Consider the following 14,062-nt stretch of genomic DNA (forward strand, 5'->3'; position numbering starts at 1 on the left):
TAGTTCCAGATACTTGGAAGGGTGAGGCAGAAGGATCGCCAGAGCCCAGCAGGTTGAGGCTGCGGTGGCCGGGAGCGTGCCACTGCACTCCAGTCTGGGTGATAGAGTGAGACTCCAACTAAAAAAAAAAAAGTCAGGACTGCAGCCACTGCCTAAGAAGATAGTCGTCTTTTCTGGAGATAATAGGAAGTTTGGGTCAGAGTAAGGACGTGATTTATCAAGGTCTTTACAGACCCCATCTGTCTAGACAGTAGAGAACAGACTGGGGTTGAGGAAGGAGAAAGGAAAATCAGGATGGAAGCTACTACACAGTCCAGGTGTTAATGGACCAGGATTGGAATTGTGGTTTAAGAGATATGGTTGGATTATGGATGTGTGTTTTCAAAAGGGGCAACTAGATAATGTAATGCAGATGGTGAGGGAGTGAAACCGAGAATTCAGATATGACTCCAGGGTTTTTAGTATTAGCAACTGTAGGGATAACTGAGATGAATAAATGGATTGTAGTAATATTAACTGGGGATATCAGGAAGTTTGTTTTGGCCATTTCTTTTTGTTTGTTTTTGAGTTGGAGTCTCACTCTGTCACCCAGACTGGAGTGCAGTGGCTATCCTTCCGCCTCAGCCTTCCAAGTAGCTGGAACTACAGGCGCGCGCTACCACGCCAGGCTAAGTTTTTGATTTATTGTAGAGATGAGGTCTCGCCAAGTTGCCCAGGCAGGTCTCGAACCCATGGGCTCAGGCAGTCCACTCACCTCAGCCTCCCAAAGGTGCGGGATTACAGGCTGAGCCACCGAGCCCAGCTTTGGCCATGTTAAGAGTCAGATTTTTCAGAGCTTAACTAAATAGAGGTGTTAAGTGGGCAGATGAACACACAGGTCTCAAAGTCTGGGGAGTGGTTCAGGATACAGATACTTAAAATATTGTGGCTATTGTGTGGACCAAGGTGAATGGGTCATATTTAGGTGGGGGAATCTCCAGGTTTTGATTTTAAAGCCATTAGTAGACCACACAGGGGAAGGCAAGGACCTTGGACTAGTTCTCTTGGTTGAGCACCTGAGTGATGATATTGGCTGTTGCAAACGCAGATGATGAAGTGGTCATTAAACAAAAAAGAGTAGTGTGGAAGATGGCCAGGGTTCCCAAGAGAGGAATGTACATGAGATGGATGCAGAGGCTAGGAGTTATTGAGGCAAGATGACACTCGGGCCAGAGCTGGTGCTTATTCATTACTCTATCGATAGCCAGGATTTTGTGATGGCTTCGATGGGGCCTGGGTGTTTCAGGCTGGAGAATCAGGTCAGTGTCAAATGTGGCCATTTGGGAGGGGTGGGCGACCAGTGAGACTGGGCTTTGAATGAGAGGTAGGTGGACAGAGAAGGTTGTGACTGCTGAGGAGACAGTAAGTGCAGCACAGAAGTGGAATAGGCCCATGGGCATCTATGATTCACACGTGGTTCTGTGAGGCTAAGGCCGGGGGCGAGGAATGCAGCCTGACAGGGAGACCTTCACAGAAGGTTCTGAGATGCTACCACTTCTAGTGGAAGCCATGGGAAGTCTGGGATAGTATTGGATTCTGTTGAATCTGGATGCTGTCTGCCAAGTTATGGTGTAAGGCCAAAAATTAAGGCCCAATATGATATGCTGCCTTGACATCTGATGAAAACAGTGCAGCCTCAAATAGTCTGAGAGTAAATTCTCCTGCCCACTCTGCACTCATTGCTAAGGTCTCTTAGCCAAATGAACCCACTCAGGAGAACCAGAACAGTTCCTGAATATCACTTTGTAACAGGTTTCAATTCCCTCCAATCTTCAGTTATTCAAACAAGCCAATCCTATTCTCCTTTGGGAACCAGAGGACCTTCTTCCTCTTGATACTACAAAACCTACATTCCACAGCCCCTGCTTATTTACTCTTTTATGGAGTACTACCTTGATATGCCATGTGTGTAGTGTGGTGTCCTCTCCCAGGTTATGGTTATATATTAACAAACTACTGCTGATCTCATTTTTCCAGTGTCAGGTGTTCCATGTTTAGCCATCACCGTAACTGTTGCTCAGCCACTGTTTCATCCAAGAAGCATCTGGGGAGGCCAGGAGTTGCCTATGGTATGAAGCAGTGAGGTGGTAGTGGCCATGGTCATGTTGATTGGGAATCTGGATAGCTGAGGCATGTGCAGTCTAAATGATATGTACTCAGAGAGTACGTCTAATGGCCCTGGGTCACTGGTATTGAGACTTACATGTCCCTGGTTGCTTGCCAGGAGGGGTGTTTCCCTCTATACCACATCCACAGCTTAGAAATATATTTGTCCACCTGCCTCTTGTTACTAATGACTGTAGCCAGTGACCAGCAGGCCCAGGAGAAGACAACAGCACCAGGTGCCTGGTTTCTTCTTTGGGTTGGAGAGCTTGGGAAGAGAACAAGCATGAGGTAGATGTGTAGGGGAATGGATTGTGGGTCCTGGGAGGAAGAACTGCTTGTGGTTTCATCTGTCCTCATCCTGACAGGGCATCATGACCTTTGAGGACGTGGCTGTGTACTTCTCCTGGGAGGAATGGGGTCTCCTTGAGGAAGCTCAGAGATGCTTGTACCACAATGTGATGCAGGAGAACCTGGCACTTATAATCTCCCTGGGTAAGGTCTTCATACTCACCCCTGTGCCATGAGGTAGTCTCTGCTCTTCCCCTTTCCCCAGGGGCAGGTCTTTCCTTTTTAACATCAGAATCATTCTTTCCCAGTCCCTGGGTAGGTGCTGTGGTTGGTAGGGCTAAGGCCATGTGTTGCTTGCTTTGCTCCTTGAGCAGCCAATACCCATTTCCCTACAACATCATCTGGAAGAATTCAGAGTCCGTCGTCTCATATGTCTCCCCTTGTTTGCCTTTCCCTGGCCAGGTGACTTTTTCCAGACATGAGGTTTCTGTATGTTCCAGGTTCTGCTTCCTTTCTCTAGCTAACACTTCCTCATGCCTCCTTGCGCTGGGAATTGTCGTCACTAACATTGTCACTATTTATGTGGACTATAAGTGGCTCTTGCAGAATTTTCCTTTGAAGTTCTTTTTATAATAGTTGTTTACTCCCTGTGGGCTGTCATGTGCTGAATCACTCTGAGTTAGTTGTATTTGCATATTCCAGGTTCCATGTCATTGATTATCATCTTAGAGGTCAGGCAGCCCTCGGTTTCCAGCATGGCTATGAGTCCCTACAGCAAGATGGGCTCACAGGAAGCCTTGTCCTGAGGAATAACACTTGTGGTAGGGCATTATATATACAGGGAGGTTTCCTCTATGCCATGTCCACAGCTTAGAACTATATTTGGGCTGTGTTCAAATTATACCAAAAGCTTATTTTTTTTACTAATATTTTGGTGCTAATGACATATGGGACCAAATATCATTACTGCCTTTTCTTTCCCATTCTTGATACTTTGCCAGCTTGTCAGTTCTACACCTTGTAATTTTTACTTCCAGCCCAGGGCTAATGCCCACATCTCTGTACTCGATGTCTTACCTGTTTTTCTTTCTTTTTTTTTTGAGTTGGAGTCTCACTCTGTCGCCCAGACTAGAGTGCATTGGCCGCTCCTGGCTACTGCAGCCTCGACCTGGGCTCCAGCAATCCTTCTGCCTCAGCCTTCCAAGTAGCCGGAATTATAGGCACGTGCTACCACGCCCGGCTAATTTTTTGATTTATTGTAGAGATGAAGTCTTGCCTGCCCAGGCGGGTCTCGAACCCGTGGGCTCAGGCAATCCACTCACCTCAGCCTCTCAAAGGCGCGGGATTACAGGCTGAGCTACCGAGCCCGGCTATCTGTTTTTCTTACTGCTTTATCTGCAGTGCTCTCTAGTGTTGGCCTCTACATATCATGAGGTGTACACAGATTCTTACACAGTTCATGTACATCAGCTGATTTTTTTGTTTTCACATTATCTTAGGCCTGGATACACACTTCTGTGTAATGCACACACGTCATTGGGAGGAAAGATCTTGCTGAAAGTTGTTCTAGATTATACATCCTGCCTTTTCCTACTGTGCCACATCCCCTGGCTATGTCTTTTAATTCATGAGGCCTTCTCCATCCTGTGATCTTTGGAGACCAGTTCTGCTAGGCAGCCCAACACCCTAGTCCTGAAAACAATCCTATGGACTTAGTTCTTGGGTTTGTGAAGTGCTTCAGTGGGCTTCCCTTCCCACTAAAGTCAACATGCTCTTCACTGGCATTTTCTTCCTTTCAGGTTGTTGTTGCGGAGCAGAGAATGAGGAGGCACCTTCTCAGCAGAGCATTTCTCCACAAGGAGTGTCACAGGTTAGGATTTTCAAGGCCATTCCTCTTCTTCAGAAGGCCATTCCCTGTAAGATATGTGGCCCAGTGTTGAGAGACATTTTGCACTTGGTTGAGTACCAGAGAGTATGTCACGGGCAGAAGCTATACATAGATGGGGGATGTAGGAAGCAATTACAGTTCACTACATACCTACATCAGCACCAGAAGCAGCACATTGGACAAAAATGCTTCAGAAGCAACATGGGCAGAGACTTGTTTCTGAACAGCTGCAAATTCCAGGTATCTGGGAAACCCTTTACTTGCAAAGAGGTTGGGAAGGATTTCCTGGCCAGCTCAGAATTTCTCCAACCACAGGCTACTCACATTGGGAAGAAGTCAAACAACAAAACCAAGAGTGTTATGGCCTTTCACAGTGTAAAGTGTCATTATAACTGGGGAGAATGCATGAAAGCTTTCAGTTACAAATATGCATTTGTTCAGTACCAGAAAGTCTTTAGTAGGGAAAGATGTTACTTGTGCAGTGAATGTGGAAAATCCTTTAGCATAAGCTTTAGCCTCAGTGATCATTTGAGAGTTCACACTTCAGAAAAGCCTTATAAATGTGTGCAATGTGGGAAATCCTATAGGCAAAGCTCTAGCCTTATTACACACCAAAGAGTTCACACTGGAGTAAGATCTCATCAGTGTGATGAATGTGGAAAATTATTTAGCAGGACGTATGACCTGATTATACATCAGAGAGTTCACACTGGTGAAAGGCCTTATGAGTGCAGGGAATGTGGGAAATCCTTTAGCCATAACTCTAGCCTTGTTATACATTGGTGAATTCATACTGGAACAAGGCCTTACACATGCAGTGAATGTGGGAAATCCTTTATCCATAGTTCAAGCCTCATTACACATAAGAGAGTTCATACTGTAGCAAAGCCTTATAGGTGCAGTGAATGTGGGAAGTCCTTTAGCCAGAGCTCTCACCTCATTAAACATGAGAAACTTCACACTGGAGAAGGGTGTTATGCATGTAATGAGTGTGGGAAATTATTTCTTTATAACTCTCGTCTCTTCCAACACCAGAGAGTTCACACTGGAGTAAGATTTCATGAGTGTGATGAATGTGAAAAATTATTTTGCAGGAAATTTGGCCTCATTGTACATCAGAGAGTTCACACTGGAGAAAGGCCTTATGAGTGCAGTGAATGTAGAAAATCCTTTACCTGCAAATCCTACCTCATTGCACATTGGAAAGTTCATACTGGAGCAAGGCCTTATGAGTGTGGGAAATGTGGGAAATCATTTACCCATAGTTCTACACTCCTTCAACACCAGAGAGTTCACACAGGAGAAAGGCCTTATGAGTGCGATGAATGCGGGAAATTTTTTAGCCAGAGTTCTAGCCTTATTAGACATAGGAGAAGTCACACAGGAGAAAGGCCGTATGAATGTGGTGAGTGTCGGAAATCCTTTAGCAACCGCTCTAGCCTTGTTAAACACCAAAGAGTTCATACTGGGGAACAGCCTTACAAATGTAGTGAATGTGGGAAATCCTTTAGCCAGAGCTCTAACCTCAGTAATCACCAGAGTTCACAGTGGGGAAAGGCCTTATGAGTGTAGTGAATGTGGGAAGTCTTTTATCTTTAACTCCAATCTCCTAAAACACCAGAATGTTCATAAGGGATAAAGATTAGATAACACAGGTAAGGGCTGTTATGCACTGAAGAATGTCCCTGCAAAATTCATATATATCTATATCTGTCTATCTATATTCTTTTTTTAATAACTGTGATTTATACTTAGTGTATGTTTTTCCAATTTTGTTCTATCCTAATAAATTTATACATGTACATATTACTGTCTTTCTCATGTATATGTAAAAAGCAAATGGTTCCTTTTTACCTTTTATTTTTTAAAATTAGCAGATAATAATTCTACATATTCATGACATACATAATGATGTTTTAATACATATATGGTGGCCAGATCAGGATAATTAGCACAGTCAGCATCTCAGATGGTTGTCATTTTTTGGGTTGGGAATATTCAATATCCTCTTGCTAGCCTTTTGAAACTATATACTATATATTGTTAACTGTAGTCATCCTATAGTGATATAGAACATCAGAACTTATTCCTCATATCTAGCTGGATTTTTGCATTCTTTAACAAATTTCCCTATACCTCCCTTCCCTCTACCCTTCCCAGGCTCTAGTATTCACTATTATACTTTCTGCTTCTACAAGACCAACTTTTTTTTTTTTTTTTTAGCTTCCGCATATGAATGAGAACATGCGATGTTTAACTTTCTGTTCCTGGCTTATCTCACTTAGGATAGTGTCTTCCAGTTCCATCCATATTGCCATGACTGACAAGATTTTATTTTTTTTTATAGTTGAATAACATTCCCCTTTGTATTTTTAGCAAAGAAATGAGCTGACAGTGAGCTAGGTAAAGTTCTTCCACAGATCAGTCATTTCCCTGGGTATTTCATCCTGAGGAAGTTCTAACTCAACCTCCCAACACACTGGATCATCAATACCAGTAATACTATAGGACGTGGCTAGGTGCTGTGACTTATGCCTGTAATAGCAGTCTTTGGAAGCATGGGGCAAGAGGATCTCTTGAGGCTAGGAGTTCAAGACTAGCCTGGTCAATATAGTGAAACCATGTCTCTACAACAGATAAATAATAAATAAATAAAAATGAGGTTTTTTTTACATTGAAGAGTTGAATCCAACCAACAACATTAGTATAACATCGTTTGCAGTGTGATCATGGTATAATTCAGTTTCATTACAGAACAAATCAGTAAGAACTGCAGAGTTATTTGCTTTTCCTTCCCAACAGAGTCTGCACATGCCCACATACCAGCTAGCGTTAAGAGCAGACATCGGCCAGGCATGGTGGCTCACACCTATAATCCTAGCACTCTGGGAGGCTAGGTGAGAGGATTGCCTGAGCCCATGGGTTCAAGACCAGCCTGGGCAACTTGGCGAGATCTCATCTCTACAGTCAAAAACTTAGCTGGGTGTGGCGACATGCACCTGTAGTTCCAGCTACTTGGAAGGCTGAGGTGGAAGGATCGCCTGAGCCCAGCAGGTCAAGGCTGCGGTGGCCGTGAGCATGCCACTGCACTCCAGCCTGGGCAACAGAGTAAGAGTTGGACTCAAAAAAAAAGAGCAGACATCATTTCCATTGGCCATGACACAATGATGTCTGGATTCTGACTTGATTGCAAGCAAATCCAGTCACCCCATTTCATTTCACAGGGCTGTACTGGGATTATCATTGATAGGATTATATCGTGGCCCAGTTTGTGTCTCTAGGAGGACACAGTGGTATTTGCAAAAGGTTCTATCCCCACTGACTGTATTGTGGAGTATATATATAACCGCCACCTGTTAAAGGTGTGAGAGCAGTTACACTACATCTATGTAAATTACAGGTGTCCCGAGAGAGCATCTACATGTTTGAGGGCCATAACTCCCATTAGTGTGCCCCTTGAGTCTAAGCCACTAGAGGAGCAGGACATTGTCCCATGCCATCTCAGCCTCCATGGGTAGTAAACATTTGTGAGGCCCTGTTAGATCAGAACACAGGGACTTTCCCAGTGTGGGAAATTAACAGTGTCCAGCATTATTTGTTGCATCTGCCTGATCCACTTTGCTAAAGCTTTATCTTTCCAGACTGACATCCATCCTTTGCATCCCTCTTGGAAGAGAATTCCCTATATTTCCTCTCAATGCCACTCTTCATAAAAAGCAAACCCAGCTTTCCCCAGGATACCTGGGCCAGCTTCTAACTCCTTAAGGCCCATTTCTGTTTTATGGACCAGTGTTGTTTGTTCCTATTGTACAATTATGAGATAGGTGCAGTTGGGATACAGTTTTACACCCAAATTTTTTGAGTCCCCCATATAAGCTTCAATGAGTAGTAATCATACCTATGTGCAGTTCCCTTTACCTGTGCCATAAGACTTGCCAAGGCTTCTCATCTCAGATTGAAGCTGATTCCCAGGGATCCAATACATGATACCCCAGCTTTAATTCCATCACGGATACATTGGTTATTTTTTCTTTTTGCTTAATTACTTTCCATCCACAAAAACAAAGCTAATAATTAGTTGTGTGTGCCACGTGTAGTGTATTGGACATTGTGCCATTATATTTTGTCCATGGTCACCAGAGACCTTTCTAAACATCTTATTATCAAGGCTTACAGCTAAACTGTGGTCGGTCTCTTGGGAGCCATATACCACTTGATTGAAGTCCTGGTGTAAGTTCTCAAAAATTCCTTCCCAAATGGTATACTATGTAGTAAATATGATATTTGTTTGGAAAATATGAATTGAAAACAGTCTTAATATTACTAGCATGCCATTTAGTCATTAACAGTTGATCTAGTTCATCATCATATCGTTTGACAGTGGAGTCTCTGGAGTGATACCACTTGGAGTGTCTGCCATTTAACCTTGTTGGCTTCCAAAACCACGGCTGGTATTGACATACATACAGTTTCACCCTTATGGGCATTGGATATAATGATGCTAAGAGATAATATTATTCTCTTGTTCTAAGCCTCTCAAGATATAAAGACAGTGTTGGATTTCCTCATTGTATAACATATTGTTATTTCTTTACCCTCAGCTATAATTTTTGTCTTCATTTGTCATTTATTTTTACCCATATTTTCTTCATTTGGAAGGGACCTTAGAAACTAGTCTTGATTGCTGGCAGCAACTTGTTGGCAAGTGTGTCTCCCTCCTCATAGGATAGGGTCACACAGGTATAGAACTAGTGATCTATCCCAACTCCTAAGCAACTCAGGAGCATTCACTGTCAACTCTGGGGAGAAGGCACAATCTACTGTATCAGCTTCTGAGGAATTCTGACATGAAGGATTAAAGGGAAAGTTTCTTGCTTAGGAATCACCACCCTTCTCCTCCAAGTCCTCTAGAAAAGCAAAGTAATCTATGTATTGGGGACTCTCTCTCAGTTCCTGCCATGTTGTATGAGCACACAGTTACATAGGCGTGTCTTGATCTCTCTAGTTTACACAGGAGAATGTTTCAATGGTCTGTTTCTATTATCTATGAAACCATTACTCTGAGGATGATGTGCAACATCATATGTTCCTGTGATATCTTTCCCACCACTGAATACTGTGGCTCTAAAGGGCATTGACTAGGTCTGAATAAATGTAAATTTGAAGTCCTAGTTGTCACAGTATCTTCTCTTCTGATTCTTTCATGGTATTTAGAGTGTTTGTATCTACCATGGAGTGTGCAAAGTTCAGTCTGGAGTATCTTCCCTTTGAGACACATTTATAGTCTTCCTACCCCAGGGCTACCAACATTGGTCCTGTGTAACCCACTTGTCATCCATGTATGTGGGGAGTTCATCCTAAGACTCTTCCCCATTTCAATGTACAGGTCTCTGTTTTCCTTGTTGGTAGAAACCACAAATCTTGTTGGTGTTGTGTGCCTTAGAGAGTACAAGAGGAATAGGACTAGATTCAGCCCATTCCTGCATTGCTGTAGCCTCCACAAGTCCACTTATTTTATGATTCCCAGGTACCTATTCATGGAAGCACACCAAAAGGTTCTGTTGTTTCCAGTCACTTTTACATGTTGTAAGGGCATTGACACATCCTACTTTAATGCACCACTTACATTTCTAGAGAGATTTCCATAGGGCAGCATCTCACAAGAGTATTCCTATTAAGAGTTCAATTCTCTACTGGACATGGTGGCTCATGCCTATAACCCCAGCACTTTGGGAGACCGAAGTGAGAGGATTGCCTGAGCCCATGGGTTTGAGACCAGCCCAGGCAACTTGGGCAAGACCTTGTCTCTACAATAAATCAAAAAATTAGCTGGGCATGGTGGTGTGTGCCTGTAGTTCCAGTTACTTGGAAGGCTGAGGCAGAAGGATCGCTGAGCCCAGCAGCTTGAGGCTACAGTGGCTGGAAACATGCCACTGCCCTCCAGCCTGGGTGACAGAGTGAGACTCCAACTCAAAAAAAAAAAAAAAAAGTTAAATTCTCTTGTGCATTTTTATGGCCATATGGCCATATGTCTAGGCAATTGGCTACTGCCTGAGACTAGAAATCCTTTTACTATCATCCAATTCTTTCACCACTGCTAGGGAAACAGCATGCCATTCAGCCCATTGAGGTGACTCCTTACCTTCTTCAATCAGACTTTCCATGCACAGGTCTTAATGTGGCAGCTTTCTTAACAGGGTTCTGTTTAATCTTAGAACTGCCACCCATAAACCAAGTCATTCTTTGTTGGTGAGCTGAGATCTGTTCCCAGGGCACTGCTACATGGCAGTAGGTTTGGGCAGCTGTTCAGGTGGTTACAATGGCCATACAAGAAAAAAGAGGCTACCTGCTAAAGGACACTGTGGATACCTGCTAGCATTTCCTCGGTGCCATGCCCTCATATAAATCATTTCTGTTTTATTATAGAACTTCTCGGTCTGTTTTGTGTTCTATATAGGAATACCCAAGACTGGGTAATTTATGTTAAAATAGTTTTATTTGGGTCAGGATTCTGCTGGCTGGAACACTCAATATTGGTGAGGGCCTCAGGCTGCTTCCTTTCATGGTAAAAGGTGAAGAGGGGGTGGCTTGTGCAGAGATGACATGGCAAGAAAGGATACAGGAGAGAGAAGGAGGAGGTGCCAGGCTTCCTTTCCAACCAGCTCTCTTGTGAACTGACAGCACTTATCCCTGAGAAAGGACATTGATTTGGTCATGAAGAATTAACCCCCATGTCAAATACTTCCCCTGACCAGGCTTGGTTGTTCAACCTGTAATTCCAGCACTTTGGGAGGCCGAGGCAAGTGGATTGCCTGAACCCTCGCGTTCAAGACCAGCCCAGGCAACTTGGCGAGACCTCCTTTCTACAACAAATAAAAAATTAGCTGGGCAGTAGCACGTGCCTGTAGTTCCAGCTACTTGGAAGGCTAAGGCAGCTGTATCTCTGGAGCCCAGCAGGTTGGCGCTGGGGTGGCCACGAGTGTGCCACAGCACTCCAGTCTGGGCGACAGAGGGAGACTCCAACACACACAAAAACTTCCCAATACTGGGGATTAAGTTTCTACATGAGGTTTGGAGAAAACAAATATTCTAACTATAGCAGAACTTTCTGAGCACTGCCTTTGCTATTACAGTGTTTTTCTGATTTTGCTGGTGTATTATGGATAGCTTAAGTTTCATGATTAGTTTGTCCTTTAGTCATTGAGGTATTCGTTTTTTGTTTTGTTTTTTTTTGAGTTGGAGTCTCACTGTCGCCCAGACTGGAGTGCAGTGGCTATTCCCGGCCACCGCAGCCTCGACCTGCTGGGCTCCGGCGATCCTTCCGCCTCAGCCTTCCAAGTAGCTGGAACTACAGGCGCACGCTACCCACGCCTGGCTGATTTTTGCTTTATTGTAGAGATGAGGTCTTGTCAAGTGGCCCAGGCAGGTCTCGAACCCGCGAGCTCAGGCAATCCACTCACCTTAGCCTCCCAAAGGCGCGGGATTACAGGCTGAGCCACCGAGCCCGGCTGAGGTATTCCTAATTCATATCCAAAAGCAAGCTTGTAGTGGCCTCAGATGGAGTCTTCTGGGCAGCAGCAGCTGTAAATTTTGCTTTTGGCTCGTCAGGAGCATAGTCAGATAAAAGAAACATGACCACCTCACATAAAGGTTGTTCAAAAAGATTCTCATTCATACCTTTCCTTAATCCCATCAATCATAGCTCAATCAGTATCCTTCCAATTTAACCTTAGTCCTTGTTAAAACTTCATAAAAAGGTTTTGGGATCACATGCATTTGTCCCATGTCAGGAGCTCCCCAGATCCTCTCTTCCTGGTGAATTGCACACCATGGCCATTAAACTCACAAAAGTGCATATGGTTTAGGGACAACATGCATGGTCCTGCTAGAGGATCCTGGAATCTAATCCAATGAATCTAATCCAATCATTACTTTGATTATTCTGCCTATTTACCTTACCTTCTGAATTTAAAAATTCCTCCCAGCTGGGACTAATGGGGGGAATTGTGTGGCAACTTTTAATGCTAAAGAAACAGCAGGAAGTCCCATTGGTCCATACAGCCTCTTACAGTGCTGCATCAACAGTTCTGTTAAAACACCACAGGTTCACTGAATTGAGCCCATTTCTCTGTAACTGACTTAAAATGTCCTTGCTGGAATGAGTCCTTTACTCTTAGCGTCTCTGCATTTTCTCTTTACTTTTTTTTTTTTGAGTTGGAATCTCACTCTGTCACCCAGACTGGAGTGCAGCGGCCGCTCCCGGCCACCGCAGCCTTGACCTGCTGGGCTCCGGCAATCCTTCTGCCTCAGCCTTCCAAGTAGCCAGAATTACAGGCATGCACTACCACACCTGGCTGATTTTTTTTTTTAATTTATTGTAGCGATGAGGTCTCACTGCCCAGGTGGGTCTCGAATTCTCTTTACTTTTATGTCCTTGGCATCAGGAAGACTTATACCAGAAATCTGATGAGGGTTTTGGAATTGTTCAAATTTCTTGAGTAAAGTCATATACTGTCCATGTTAAGGCACCCCCGAATCACAGCATTTACTATAACAAGATGTAATAAGCATATTCAGTGGGTAAATATTCTGGACAACATAAACCAAGCCCATGGGGCTTGCATAGGAAGATGGTGCCTGCTTCATCTGGGGTGTTCAACTTGGCATTTGTGGGGGAGTGGACAGTCTCCCTTCTCAAAATAAACACTTTATAGTGGCTTTTGTAGTCCTCCAGGCTGGCAGAATAACCTGCTCAATCATGTGGTTATCCCTGCAGAATAACCTATGTGGCTCAATCATGTACACACATCCGTGATTCTCCCCTGGTGAGGTGTGGGTCCTTTGTCAACCCAAACGTGATCTACTCTGCAGCATTCAAAACCAAACGCTAACCCAATAACTTAATTTCACAACCCATGTTAGTAAAGGTTCTTCAGAAAGCCCATGATACCAACTCACAAAAAGAGACAAGTTCTTCATACTACACCATCTGGTTTCTGTAGTTTCTTAGTTTTGTGCTCTCCTACCAGGACTACATTCTTGTAGACTAGAAGCCTTAGGAGTACTTTCTGTTGTCCCAGCATAATTTTTCCCTTTTAGGGCAAGCTTTGATGTGCTGACTGAAAGACTCACAGGCACTATAAACTTAATAATTTAAAGTTAGTTTTGTTCTGAATCAAGTTGAAGGTCAATACCCAGCAACACAAACTCAGAGCAAAGTGAGAATATGTCCCTCAGTGGGCTATATAAAGCACAATATTTATACATTTGGAAATATAGAAAATGGCAGAACATGGCAGTAAATGAAGGTGATATTTTTACTATTCTGGTTAATCCTCAGTGACATCATACAGAAGATACAGCAAATATGCAGTTCACATACATGAGGTAAAAAATTAAGAGCACACAGGTGTCTTAGGGTATGAAGATGGATGATGAGTCTCCCCTTCCTCTCTGCTTCATCTGACAGGCAAGGCTGGACTCGGTGTCAGTGAAATATTGGTGGGCAGCCGGGCTCGGTGGCTCAGGCTGTAATCCTGCGCCTTTGGGAGGCTGAGGTGAGTGGATTGCCTGAGTCTGCGGGTTTGAGACCCGCCTGGGCAACTTGGTGAGACCTCATCTCTACAATAAAAAATCAAAAAATTACCCGGGTGTGGTAGTGCGCGCCTGTAGTTCTAGCAGGTTGAGGCTGCGGTGGCCGGGAGCGGCCACTGCACTCCAGTCTGGGCGACCGAGTGACTC

At 44.0% G+C, this 14,062-nt stretch overlaps 1 protein-coding gene across 1 annotated transcript; it reads left to right on the plus strand.

Annotated features, from left to right (window-relative positions):
• Nucleotides 1-1,196: 1,196 nt before the first annotated feature.
• ZNF256 (zinc finger protein 256) lies at nucleotides 1,197-5,960 on the plus strand. Its single transcript, XM_021717904.1, is given in 4 exon segments — nucleotides 1,197-1,298; nucleotides 2,511-2,637; nucleotides 4,233-5,856; nucleotides 5,858-5,960. Coding segments are annotated over 4 exon segments (1,956 nt in total).
• Nucleotides 5,961-14,062: the final 8,102 nt, after the last annotated feature.

This window comes from Carlito syrichta, unplaced genomic scaffold (genome assembly GCF_000164805.1).
Source record: "Carlito syrichta isolate Samal-C Ts95f unplaced genomic scaffold, Tarsius_syrichta-2.0.1 Scaffold311480, whole genome shotgun sequence".
Taxonomy (NCBI): domain Eukaryota; kingdom Metazoa; phylum Chordata; class Mammalia; order Primates; family Tarsiidae; genus Carlito; species Carlito syrichta.